This window comes from Phalacrocorax carbo, chromosome 2 (genome assembly GCF_963921805.1).
Source record: "Phalacrocorax carbo chromosome 2, bPhaCar2.1, whole genome shotgun sequence".
Classification (NCBI taxonomy): domain Eukaryota; kingdom Metazoa; phylum Chordata; class Aves; order Suliformes; family Phalacrocoracidae; genus Phalacrocorax; species Phalacrocorax carbo.
This window is the reverse complement of record NC_087514.1, coordinates 7,946,213-7,960,010: the sequence shown is the minus strand read 5'-3', so window position 1 is coordinate 7,960,010 and position 13,798 is coordinate 7,946,213. Positions and strand designations below refer to the sequence as shown.

At 37.2% G+C, this 13,798-nt stretch overlaps 1 protein-coding gene across 3 annotated transcripts in view; it reads left to right on the top strand.

The window, feature by feature from the left end:
- The window catches only part of KHDRBS3 (KH RNA binding domain containing, signal transduction associated 3), a 103,023-nt gene that overhangs the window by 68,726 nt on the left and 20,499 nt on the right, over positions 1–13,798 (top strand). Inside the window, exons 6-7 of one of the 3 annotated variants that reach the window (XM_064442044.1) lie at positions 2,214–2,321; positions 3,712–3,904. In XM_064442044.1, coding sequence (XP_064298114.1) covers positions 2,214–2,321; positions 3,712–3,904 — 301 coding nt within the window. Of the gene's footprint in view, positions 1–2,210; positions 2,322–3,711; positions 3,905–13,798 lie in introns of all 3 variants that reach the window. The other 2 variants (XM_064442043.1, XM_064442045.1) reach the window with 2 other exon arrangements.

Below are 13,798 nucleotides of genomic sequence, written 5' to 3'. Positions count from 1 at the left end.
CTGAATAATTCCTTATGGGTCTAAAGTACATAAGGCTCATCAAGTCCAACTCCCTGCTCCTTGCAGGACTACCTAAATCTAAACCATGTGACTAAGAGCATCATTAAGATACTCCTTGAACTCTGACAGGCTCGGTGCTGACCACTTCATTGGAGAGCCCATTCTAGTGACCAGCCACACTCTCAGTGAAGAACCTTTTCCTAATGTCCAGTCTGATCTTCCCCTGATGCAGCTTCATTCCATTTCCTCGTGTCCTGTTGCTGGTCACAAGAGAGAGATCAGCATCTCTCCCTCTGCTGCTCCCTATGAGGAAGTTGTAGACTGTGATGAGGTCGCCCCTCAGCCTTCTCCATTCCTTTGATGTTCCTATTGGTTTCTATCATATAAGCCTCAGTTGTCATTTGTAGTATGAAGTGCCTTAATCTACTTAATTGTTCCTTACAAGTAAGCTGTTCTATACTGTTCATCGTCTTTGACATAGTTTCTGATGCACTTCCGGTTCTTTCGTGTTCTTTCCAAATTGGGAAACAGGACTGTGAGCACACACAGTTGGGTAACAAAGTTTTCTGTGTTTCTTTCTTATATTTTCTAAAATTGTATTTGTTTTCTGCTGTCCTGACCACTGGGCCACTTTTAATTCTAGATGTTCTGCGGGTAGTGAAAGCACAGAACATATTATTCTGTATAATGTTAGGATATATAAATTTATATGTGTGTGTATGTATTAACTCCCAAGTGTACCCTCCTAAAGCTTGCTGCTTGGAATTATTTTTTCTGTTTTCCTTTCCTTACCATTCAGGTTAGGATTCAGCTACAGACTAAAGAGCTAGGCATCTGAAGTCCCGTTGTAGTTTATCAAAAGATAGTGCAATTACTTTTATTTGCTCTTTTTGATCTGTAATTTGTCTCTAAGACAGTTGGTGGCACCATCCAATGCATTGCTCATAAGGAAAGGCTCTACCATGAGAACCTTGTCTGGTCTTTCTTCATTGTGTATCAAAAAACTTAATGTATACATATGCACATACCTTACTGTTCTTCACTGGTGATTCAGCCTCGCTCTGGCAGGTTTCCCAATTCCAGAATGTTTGAAAGACTGGGGTTTTTTTTTTCTTAGCCTTTCTACAAATCCTTTGTTATCTCTGACCTGCTTTTCTGAGTATTTTACATTTGTTTTATGAACATTTGCTCTTTGATGTTAGAGATGGGTTCAGTTTTTCGAGTGATACCTCTTTTAATACCTCTCCTTATGCTGCTGTTGCAGCCTTACTGAGCTCCTCTTGCCCTTTCTCAAGCTTTTTCTTATTTGAGAATTGTTGTAGATCTGCTGTGATGTCCCATGGGATTTCCCTAAATGTCTTCCCATATTGTGTATACACATTTTACTTGTTTAAATCTTTTTAAACATAATTTGTATAGCTGCCCTTTTTCAAAGTAAGCAATACCAGAATTAATCGGTTGTTTTTGCAAAGGTATGCATAGGTTCCTATTCAAGTGTTTCCTCAATATTTTGAGTCAGTTTCTGTTCATTGTTCATGTCAATCAAACTTCTTTAGTTCCCTGATAACATCTTAATGAAATAATTTACAGTTTCTAAAAACTTGTTCTTAGCATCATACCCTGGTGTGACTCAAATATGTGTGGTGGTAATTGAACTCTCCTGTTACTGGGTTTCCTACCTCTGCACCTTTCTAGTCTCCTCCGGCCTTGTGCAGTAAGCATTTGAGTGGTGTAATACAAAACTATACATCTCAGATTGTTTATTCTTCCTGTAGTAACTCTTGAAAAAAAAAAAAAAAAGGATGTAAATGGTCTCCTAATATAGGAGAAATATGATTTCCCACCCTTTGCTGCTCCGGTCCCATTAACTGGTTTTGAAATGCAGAAAAGGCCTCATCATGTGGATCTGGTGTTCTAATTACTCTTCAAGAATAAATCTGTGCTGGCTCTAAAAACTGTACATTTTTTTTTTACTCCCTGAAATGTTTTCCCATTTTTTTCAGCATGTCCCACTTCCTGCTGCTTTCACTTGCACCCTGTCTGAAGGATGCCATGAAGGTTATGGCTACTGATTCTTGAGTCTTTTTACTGACTTTTTCTTTTTTTTTTTTAACTTGGTATTGACTATTGTCTATGCCAATAGGTTCATTTCCCTTTCTTTGGCTTCACTTGGAAAGTGTCACATTTGCTATTTCTTTATATTACTTCAGCAGGCTGTGTCTGGGAACTTCACTGCTCACCCCTGCCCCCACTACAATGAAGTCAAATAAGCAGCTGGTACCCTGTCCTGAGGAGGCATTCTACAGATTAGCCAAAACCAAGTAATAAGCACAGTTTTAAATCACTTACTCTCTAGGCTTGTTTAAAATACTTTGTTGACTGTGTTTTGATCAGTAATTAGAATTACTAAAATCTCTCCTGATTGTATCAAGTATTTATGTTTTTGCATTCTTCATTTAGTGATGCAGTTTTTCAAATACTAATTATTTGTGATAAAATTATTATTTGTTTTTCTGATAAGTTTACCGATGAGAAATTAAATGACTTATTTGAAATGGGATAGGAAATCTTAGGGCCAATCTGGACCTTACTTTATAATATGGTTTAAGTAGGAAATTTCTACTGAAATCAGGACAGAGCATTTTTAGTTACTAATCTTGAGATTAATTAGATGATGGCTTGATAGGTAGAAAGGTGGTGTAGAACTTGTGCTTGTTTGTTTTCTTCTGCGCATCTGTTACAGTATACAATAAGGGTGTGACTTCCTCGGAACAAGTCTATATGCCTACAGAGCGGTCATTTAGACTCAATTATAGCCCGTGAGGTGAAATTACCTCCTTTAAAAAGGAGATGTCTGTTAGCAATGTTCTGGGCATCCTGTTTAAAAGAGGATTAATGATGCAAATTTCTCACAGATTGTACCTCTAAGTCTCTCCCTTTACTATAGGGAGGCAGGGGGGAATGCCACCTCTAAATGGACCAAATATTTTTGGAAATTGTTCTGGTTTAGGTCTTGGATTTTTCATCCATATATGTTAAGTGTCCAAAGTAATGGAATGCAAGTTAATGCTTATCATTCTTTCAGAACTTTAAAAACAAATATACTGTTATTTCTTGTTTTTAAGTACATATAGAAAATCAGGTTATATCCTATAACCACCCTGCACATTTATTACATACCAGAATATTCCCTGCAACAGCTGGAAACCTCTTCTCTAGAACCAGAAGAAAATGTAATTTTGCTGACCTGCTCAGTCCCTTACAGGCAGTGATCTTTGGGTTGCATTTAGAAGCTTACACAGGATCAGAAGGGAGTTGCAACCGATTCCTCTCTGCAGGGTTTGAGTACGATATAGCCTGACAGCTTCAAATTAACCTGTTATTCTATGATTGTGATTTCGCATACTCTAAGTCAAATTCTAGTGAAGTTCACTGACTCCAGCAAATTGCTTTGGGTGTCTGTGCGTATGTGAGAACGGCTCAAGCTAGTGAGGAGTTCATCACTGAATAACACGTTTAGTTTGTATCTTTCTGTATTTGTTGCATAATGTGTGTAATTAGATTAAAGCGTACAGAAAAATGACAAACTATAAACCTTTTAGACCTTTTCTGGCCATAGCAAAGCAAAGCTGTCATGATGTTGGGGAGGGAGCTGTTGAAAGGGAGGTCAAGGGTGTAGTATTTAATGGTAAGCAATCCATATATTCACAGGGGCCGTGGAGGAGTGCCTCCACCACCGGCGGGAGTACCGAGAGGGGCACCAGCTCCCAGAGGAGTGCCGCCCAGTAGAGGACCAGTCAGTCGTAGCCGTGGACTTCTAGCACCCAGAGCAAGAGGAGTACCTGCACCTGCAGGCTACCGGCCCCTTCCACCGCCTCCAGCACAGGAGACGTACGGTGAATATGTAAGTCAAGCTATTGACACACTCTTCATAAAGCCCCATTTTGGAGGGGTGATCCTAACTATCACTTTAGAACTCAGCAGAATCCCTTTAAATACTGCCTGATTAGTCTTGTACCCAGAATCTATGAAAATGTGGTCATCTCTCGTCACCTTTTCAGACTTGAACTGTTTCATATTACTAAATGTTCAGGTTATACGTACTACCATAAAGACATTTACAGTGCATTTGGCAAGATAGTTGTGTACCTCTTAAACGTATTATATTAGGTTTCTGCTTTACAAAAATCTGAAAAATCACATTGTCAGTAGATTTTTAATTCTCAGCTAAAACTGAGAATAATATTGTACTCGTCCTCCCAAACCTATCTTTGTGGTCGTATAAATGTTCAACGATCAGACAATTAAAATATTTTTATGAAAGCTTCAGAAATGATCCTAAAATTTTAACAATGTACAGTGTATCTCAGTAAGCCATACATACCTATCTCGGTTTTATTGTATTAAAAATTAAAAAACTTATCAAAATACTTTATATTGTACATGACTGAAAATTATAGACAGTTATGAATTGTTAGGGTAAATTCAGTTTAAATTGAACTTACAGAGCAGTGAGATAAATAAAAAAACTTGGTAAATCAAAAAAATAGTCATAAAAATGGCTTTAGTCTCACAGAAAAATAACATTTTCAAGGACAATGCTTTTAATGTTTTACATATCTTAAAGCTTTTAGCATGCCCTCTTTACAGCCCAGTCTGTCTGGACTTTGTCTCTGTTGTTCAGACTAGTAAAAAAAGAATGCCTGAGGTCCCAAAAATGGTTTTTCTATGTAGATATTTTTTGCTTTTCTCTCAACCTTTCTTCCACCTACCTTCTCCCTCTCTTCTTTCACTGCCCCCCCCCAAACCCTCTAAATCCAATCTCAGCTATCGTCCTTTTGATCAGAAACATGATTTTCTATATAACACAGCTTTATGCAGAAAGAAGTTTTATGTCATTAGTACAAACATTTATACGCATACCTAAACAATTCAGAAGAAATTAACATAGTTTATTAATGTTATGAGAACTAGTACTTGAAAAACGTATCTAAATATCCCCTGGCTATACTCCCTTGGCTAGTCAAGGCAGGCACTGCAAATAAGTGGTTGTTTCACAATACTTTCAAAGGAATTAGTCCTCATTAAACAGCCTGTTTCCAGGGCATACACTAGAATGCATGGTGATGTGGTAGAAAATAAACCTCTTTGAGTAACCTCATATTTATATATATATCTCTGCTGTTTATAGCTTGTGTATATAGAAGTGGCATGGAAATAACAGCTGTTTGAATCAGTATCCTGATGTATGCTTTACTTCTGAGAGAATAATTAGAAAGTAGCACTATAAAGAAAAATAGTGCTGTGCTAAATAACTTCTAAAAAGAATGTTCTCTAGAACTGGATCACTCATCTTCCAAACAAGATGTCTTAACTGGGATAGATATATTTAAAGCTGTAATCGATATAGCAATGCTAGCTGGTCCATTTTTAAATTGCCATATTTTTCTGTGTCTCCTTTGTTAAAATGGAGATTCATTAGAATAAAGTTTTGCTAAGACATGACCCACTACCGTATTGTATGTTAAATGTTAAGTTTAACACATGGTATTTTTTTTGCCCGCCCATTTGTACATTATCAAAGTGCCTTACCTGTCTCTTTTACAGGTTAAGGAAACATGGTAGGAGTCATTACTAGCATTTCTGTCCTTCCCTTACTAATTGCTGTTTAGCCCTATCTAGTATTAAGTGCTGGTTTGCTAAGCTGAATATCTGAGCAGCGTAAGGTGTCACAGTTTGCTGAGAAGTGTGTAGAATGGGAACGTCAGTGAGACTGCGGGTATCATAAGAAGTTATTTTAAGCAACATAGAGTTTCAGAGCCTCGGAGACTGGGATATCCAAAGAGGTTATAGAGCAGCCTTTAGAACTTTTCCATTGAGTATTAGAAAGTCTGCAAGGATTCATAAAGCTTTTCACTCCCTCAGGCTTACAAGCCTCTGCTTTGTACTCATTAAAATAATGTGAAACTGTGCAAGTTCAGAAAAAAGCAAGCTATATTCTGGATGAAATCCTTCAACCACTTGCCTTCTGTAACTCTGTAAATATCTCAAAGATGATGCAGGGCTTTCAGTGCATCAAGTGCTTGCCCCTTTGCTCTGTGGTGTACTATTAAGTACACCTTGTGACAGAGAATGAGGCCATCCTTGAGTCACAAAGAGCATCCATTTTCCTTGCTTGCTTTGGTAACTTCTTTTTCTGTAGTCCTTGAGACAAATGAATTTCTAATGGGTATGAGCAACTTGCTCAGTTCTGCCTCCTGCCTATCTTAATCTCTCTCCTTCTTCTTGATTAAGTTGGTTTTTTTTGTAAAAGCTAGTATCAAAATGGGAAGTTGAATACCTACTTAATTCTGAAAAATTGGAAGGCTTAATTCTGGAGGCAGTATCTCACATAGGGAAAATCATGCTGCAGGCAAAAAATAATTCACTTGGATTTAAGTGCATTTTAACATGGGCTCAAGATCAATAAAACTAGGTGATCCTTGCTGTTCCACGTTTGGAGCCCATAGGGAAGTTGCCCAGAGCTTAACTGTTAGAGAAAGCTCTACACAGAGGTAGACTACCTCTGTTGTCTGGCAGCTTTCTGGGATGTTTATCACACTGACTCTGGATTCTTGATGTGCCCTTCTCTGCTGAAGGCACGCAACGTATCAGACGAGCAGCAATATCTGCGCATTTTCCAGTTCAATATAACTAGTCTTCCCACTCCACTTATGTATTTTTCTCAGCCCCAGGACCCATTCCTCCTGGGACCTCACTATATTGTTAGTACCATGATGAAGGTTTTGAAGCCATCAAATGACAGTTCCTTATCATTTTCTGTGAACATTGTCTTTTTAATAGCTGTAGCATCAGCTTAGACGATAGCAAAAATTCAGGCCTCTACAGCCAGCCAGCTTCACAATCATTCTTCTAACCTCACTGCTCTGTTCGGTGTGATAAACTTTCTCTAAAGGCTAACATGCCTCCCATTTTTATGTCCTCAACCGCTCAGGTCAGGAGACAGCCTAGTATGACGTGTGAAGCATGACCAGGGTTATTTTTATAATGCTTGCATAAGAGAAATCGTACTAGGTGGTTGCTAGATTTATTGAACAACAGATAGTTTCAGGGACATAATTCTATTAATTATATAAGAATTTTTCTCTACTCTTTGAACCAAATTGTGTAATAGATAAAAATATGTTCATGTATTTTTAAGCTGACAATTTATTCCATTAAGATAAGAAATGGAAATTCTATTTAACCACTAGCTGGAGATTTTAAGCTTTTTCATAATTTTTAATAAGCAGGAAATTAGTAACGATAAGCTAGCAATTCACTACTCTCTTTAATAGTGTCAGTTCCTGAGCCAATGTTCAGTCAAACATAGGGAAGACCATACCTGTTCAGTCTCACTGTCTAGTAACAGTTGCTGCTCTCTGCCTTTTCCTGTTGTCCTCTTCTTACCAGCTTCAAACTTTGAGGCCTTTTCCAAGATAGTAACACAGCATTGTATATGAAGCTTTTGTAAGATTAGATTTTTATTTGATGCTATTTTCATTTTCAAAGATAAGTATTTCAGTTCTGTACTTTGTATGAATATATTTGGGATTGTGCCATGTCAAGTCCCATTTTGGCTGCCTAAACGCGTTAAATGCAAAGTGAGATTTATCTGAGTTGATAAACAGATATTTTTTTTTTTAGGCATTAAAAATTGGACTTTAAACATGGATTTAAAACCTGTTGCTGTGGCAGGGTGGAATGTCGGCACTGAAAAAATAAAACTCGGCAATCTAGCGAGTTATGGCCAAGTCTTGCTTCAATGCTACTTTGGAAAGCAATCAGATCTAAATGTTCCTCCCTAGTGTGTGGGGGGAAGGTTGTGGCAGAGCTTCAGATCTGTTTCTGGCAATTTTATTGATGTTTCCTTGTGTTCAGAGGAGGGTTACCTCAGCGGCAGATTTTTCTAATGCAGTGACCACATGTATAATTTCTAGCAGTTAATGCTTCAATTAGAATGCCTCAATGAGATTGCTTTCTGTAATAAGAAATTGAATTAAGATGGAATGTCTACCAGTAAGAGACCTAGGGAGCCTTTCTAATGTTAAAAGTAAATTGTAACTTGAAAAAGAACATTATGAGCTATTTCCAATTACATGCATAGGTTTGGGGTTTTGTTTTTGTTTTTTGTTGTGTTTTTTTTTTTTTTAAAACTTAAAGTTACAGAACACTTAAAGGGGTGCCCAGAACACTTGGATACAAAAAGGATGCTGATAACAGACTTCAAAATCCAATCTTTAAAATCTATGTTTAGTTATCGCCTGATTCTGGAAGATCCTAAAGCTTAGAGATTGCTAAGTTTTAAAAGTTTATAGTTCCTGAACCATACGTTTCTGGATATTTCCAAAAATATGTTGCTTTTACTGATGGACAAAGCAGTGCTTCAGACTTAAGCTTGTAATTCTCATACTAAGTCTGCACTATGAGACTATACTCAAACTATGTGTACTGGAAAATATATATTATAGATACTGCAACAGTATGAGACTATACTCATACTGTTTCCCATGAGAAATGGGGAAGATGCAAAAGACATTACATAACATGCTGGCCAACAAGATCCCACCCAAATGATAAGCCGAAGATGTAACGCTATATGTCTCTTAAATTAAAGCTCAGTATTTGCCCAGTAGTGGAAGGCCCTTGGTTCAAATGCCTGTCACAGGTATTGGCATCCCCTTGGCTCTGTCTGGAGATGGTGCGCTGACCACCCGGCTGTCCTGGCATGCAGGGTCAGCAGCAGCGGTTTCTGTCCTTTCAATTTTGCAAGAAATCCTTACAAATTCATGGGAAGATTTAAGTAAGGGAAGCTCATTCTCAGGTGACACTTGGCTGGATAGCTAAGAACAGAAATCCAGTTCATGATCCAGTGGTTATTATAAAATATGTGTAGATGTGTCCATTAGTAAAAGAAATGAACACAGAGTCTTACTGTTTGCAGGTGGGAGACCCATTCACCTGAGTAACCTACAGCCTGTTATTTAGTGCCCCTTCCTAGAAAGCTGGTGGAAATTGTCTTTTGATGTCCAGCATTAAGCCTGAATTCTGTATCTCCTCATTGAAATCATACTTACTTTAAATTTGAAAAACTGGAAATTGGGATTAAAAAAGCATACTGTGGAAGCAATTGCTTAGATCTATTAATACAACGTTGATTTTGCAGGGTAAACTGTTTTTAAAGTAGACTTTTTCTCATTGATGTTCCTTTGCTCACTGTGGTTGAAAAAGGAAAGATCTGTAGGAAAAAGAGGAAGAACTTTGTATATAATATGAAAAACCTCATGCTTATTATTTACAAATAAATGCTTCTTGGAGTTGAGGTGGCAAAGTAGGGCTAATCCAGATGACATAAAATTTTGAAAAGAATTTAAATCTTCCAGATTAGAGTTCAGGTGTAACTTCAGTGTCACTTTGCAAGAGTCACACTATGTTTTAATTTAGTGTGGCCTTCCGAATATCAATAGCTTCCTAATCTGCACCATTTTAACAAAACTAATTTCAAATGTTTATGTTTGCGTGGTTGTTTTGAGTGCAAAAAAAGAGTTTTAAAGTTAAGTCCCTCAATTGTTTTGTTTCATTTTTAATCTTTTACATTTACCTTCTGGGTTTTTTAGGCCGGGGTAGAGAAAATGGAAAATCTTTTCATTTTCTCAGGAGCTCAGAGTGACTTTGGCTGTGGAAACAGTGGAGTGGCTTTGGGGAAAGGCTGAAAAGCTTTTCCAGCTGCCTGTCTCAGAGTTGAAAGTTCACCTCTAATGCACATACAAAATACTCCCTTCTCAAATTATTTGAAGAGTTTAAGCTGCTGATCTAAGTTCACCATTTTCTGAGTTGATATTATTGAATGAGCATGAGTCTTCCTCCTGGTGCTGACACTGCTCCCTGCTGTTGTATATAGAAAAACAGAATTGGTTTGGCCTGATAGTAACTTGGTTTAAATGTTACTGCTTATAGTCATTAGCAGCTCTTCAGTTTGGGTTGGTTTTTTGTTTGTTTGTTTGTGGTTTTTTTGTTTGTTTGTTGTTTTTTGTTTTGTTTTGTTTTGTTTTGTTTGGGTTTTTTTTTTTTTTTGAGGTGCATGAAAGTCAATCCACTAGTACATCTCCCTTTCCAGGAATACCTTGTTTGGTCTGGCTGTATATTCACTGAGTTCCTTCTAGATGAAAACAGATGAAAAACTACAAAATAAGCGCTTACAGTCTGTGCATGTTTGCTGCTAATGTCCTTAATGTTATCGCTCAGACTTCAGACGGTAGTAGCTACCCATATCTGTTTTGATTGCCTCATATTCCCTGTTGATTAAATGATGGGAAGATGTTATTTCCATGTAACAATATGGCTGTTTCTTCCCTTTACAATTCTAATTTGCCAAAAAAATTCTTTATTGCACTACCCTGATGTTGTCTCATGTTCTTTCTTCTTCAAGTTAATCTCTGCACAAACAATTTTTTTGAATGTTATAGTTTTTATCTAAAAGGAAGACATTCCTCCTGTATTCTGTGGTAAAGTACTGGTGTAAGTATTAATTTCAGAGGATGATGAGGAAAAGAAACAACAACCTTTTAGTTGTGGTGATAACAGCCTTAATTTTTTCCCTTGGATGGATTTACTTAGTTGGGGAGAGCTAGAAAATTGATTTCGTATTGATTTCATGATTTTTTTTTTCAGTGCTGCAAATGGCCTTTTTGTTAAAATGAACTTTTTACCCTCCTCTTTCTTCCTGTTTCTCTGTCTTGTTCTCTCTGAAACATCGTTAATTCTCCCTAAAGAGGGCCCAAACACTAGTCTGTCATTGTCACTGCCAGCAGATTATAATTTAAAACTACCATTTCCTTTTCCCCATGATCAAGGGTATGTTTAGAGTACTTAATTATTAGAAAGAAACACTGATGAGCAAGGCTTAGCATGATTTGTAATGTTCTGGGTAGTGCAGAGGTTTTGGCAAAGATTGCTGTCACTGTTTTTATCATCTTTTAACCTGCAATAGTAACTTACTATTTAATATATTTGAAGGGTGCATATTTACACATTGCCTTTGGTTCTGTTAATGAAAAATTTCTGCACTTTGCAGAGAGCAATTACTGTTACCAGTGCTGCTCTTTGGATTTATATCAGCTGTGGGCACTGTCGCTGAGACAACTGCAGGCAGAAGCTCTCTTTAAGAGGAAATATAATGTGATTCTGGCTTGTAGGCTGGCTTAGTAGTGGAGTTATTAATCAGGTTTGAGATTTTACAGGATAATTTCATATTCTTTTCAGATCTGTCTTGTAATTCTATCTGTTCTGTTACTTTCTGGGAAGATTCTTATGACTGGAATTAACAGAAGGCAGGACAATCGCTCTTGATACCTTCCTGGTTGGTATTTCAAGTGTGTGGAAAATACCTGTAGTTTAAAAGAACTTTAGCGTTTTCGTCTAATTTTTCTTCTACGTTTTTGTTTTAGGCAGACGCGGTACAGTACCCTTGCTGCCTTTTGATCAGACTAAATGTGATGAGAGTTAGTTTTGTAGGTTATCCTGAAAAGTAGAATAATGAAAAACAGAAACAAAATGCTCCCATTCATGGGATAAAAATATGCTCTTGTTTGGGCTTTTGTTTTTTGGAATGGGAGAGGTAATACAGCTTCACCAGTAAACTTTCTTATTACCGAGTAGCTTTAGGAAGAGCTATTTATAGACTGAGGTAATTGGAGTAGAGGGGAAGTCCATTGTACTGCATTTGGTAAGTAGTAGGAATGCAAATGCCGTCATCCATGTGAAGAAGAATAATGGCTTTAAATACAGAAAAGAATACTTTTATAAATACCTGAACCATGCTGAAAAATCAGCAGGAAAAATGCAATTAAAATACCCTTATGAAGGTGTAATTCTCACTGTATTACACTGAAGAAAATCTGTAGAGCAGTGCTTGTCAGTGAATCTGTGAAGTACTTCAGTACAGGATATCTCTGCATATTTAAGTTCTGTCCTGTCCGTTTTCATTACATAGGTGTAAAAATGATAGATATTTTCATTCGAGTTAGCATGGCATTTTATAGTACTGAAACATGCCAGATGGCCAAGGATATTTCACCTAGATACTAAATAAAGTTAAAGAAAACATTTATTGAAGCCACAAGAGGTCTGTGCTTCAGAAGAAAAATATTCCAGTAGTGTGGATTTAATCTAAAATTCTGCCTTGGCCAACCTTATATGTAACCTTCTGAAAGAGAAAGTTCTCAAATACTGTATGACTAAGAGAAAACGCTGTCAGCCCTAATTCAGGGAAAGCTCGGAAACATACTTCAGCTGCCTGTGCCTACTGGCTGCTTCAAGGGAATAGTGCGCAGTAACCAAACGTTTTGGAATTTGACTCTCTTATCTCTTAACAAGCATTTGAGAGCAGCTCTTTAAACCTATTCTATTTTTGCAGCATGTTTCACATGAAGTTTATCTTGGGTTTAATGTAAATTTTTGGTTTTATAAATGTAAATACAGCAATAAAAAGGAAGAATTGATCTATTTAAGCAGATTATAGTAATTGCAACAGCAAAGGTTGGTCTTTTTAATGCTAGGTGACAGAAGTTCCACATATAAACTACAAACCAGGTGTCTTTCCATTCAAAGCTTAAAAGCCACCTTCCAAAATATAATAACGCAGGATTTAATTTCTGCAGTAGCTAATTTATTAACATACAAAATGGTGAACAGTAATAAATTCTGGGAAAAAAAAATCCTTTGGAAGAGAAATTCTAATACTAGAAACACTTAAGTCTGATACTAGACAGCATGGACTTCCCCCAAATTTTCCTTTTGTTCTGCTGGTCGTCTTGTTAACAAAAGGCTTTTCCTATTTCAAATTTACTGTGTTCTTTGTCTGCAAGAAGTCACAGATACACCATAACTTCAGAGTAGTCGTTTTCCCCTTCTCTTTCATGATCAAGTTTTAGTAAAACAATTAACATAAATGTGGAGAATAAGACTGATTGCTTAAGAACTCTTGAATGATTCCTTAGTGGCAAAGCTTTCCTAACGTGAAAAGGTTAGTTTCAGTCCTCTGCTTTCATTTGTTGTCACTGCTGGGTGTGCATGGTTTGAAGTTTGGGAGCCTCTCTTAGGGATGGCTGGTTCACAGTTGGGAGATCCTTTGAGAGGAGACCAAATGTCATGTAAATGTTCTGGAACAGAGCAAATAAGTCGGCTCAGACAGCTTCTGCTGTTGATCAATGTCTGTATTGTTAACAGATGTCTCTGCATTGCATCAATAAGTAATAAAGTGCTTATTCATAATAACTGCCAGGAGGCAATGGTTTTGTGGGTTTAGTGTGTGGCTTATCAAGAAAAATCCATATCCATATCAATGGGCAAAGGAAATGCTAAGGCTCTAATGTTTAGTTTCAGGACAGTGAATTACTGAAAGAGAAAACAATGCGTTTCCTCCTCAAGTGGGACTATTTATCCATGGATCTCATCGCAATAGACAGTTGGAAGAATCCTCACTTCTTCTTCCAGACCTAGGAAATAGGCTGTAACTCATTTGTGCCTGCAATTATTTATAGACACCCTTGTACTCATCACTGCTGGGAAACAATCACGTTCACTGGTCTAGCGGTGGTGAAGCAGTATTGATGGGCAGATTGCCTAGTTTTCCATATAAGCCATTTAAAATGACTGGAAAGATGCTAAAAACTCTCTTAGCAAATTCACAGTTTCCTATCAGTCGTTTTGAGGATGTCATTGGCTTCTGCTATAGCAAGCTTTCCTTACAATGTCTAGA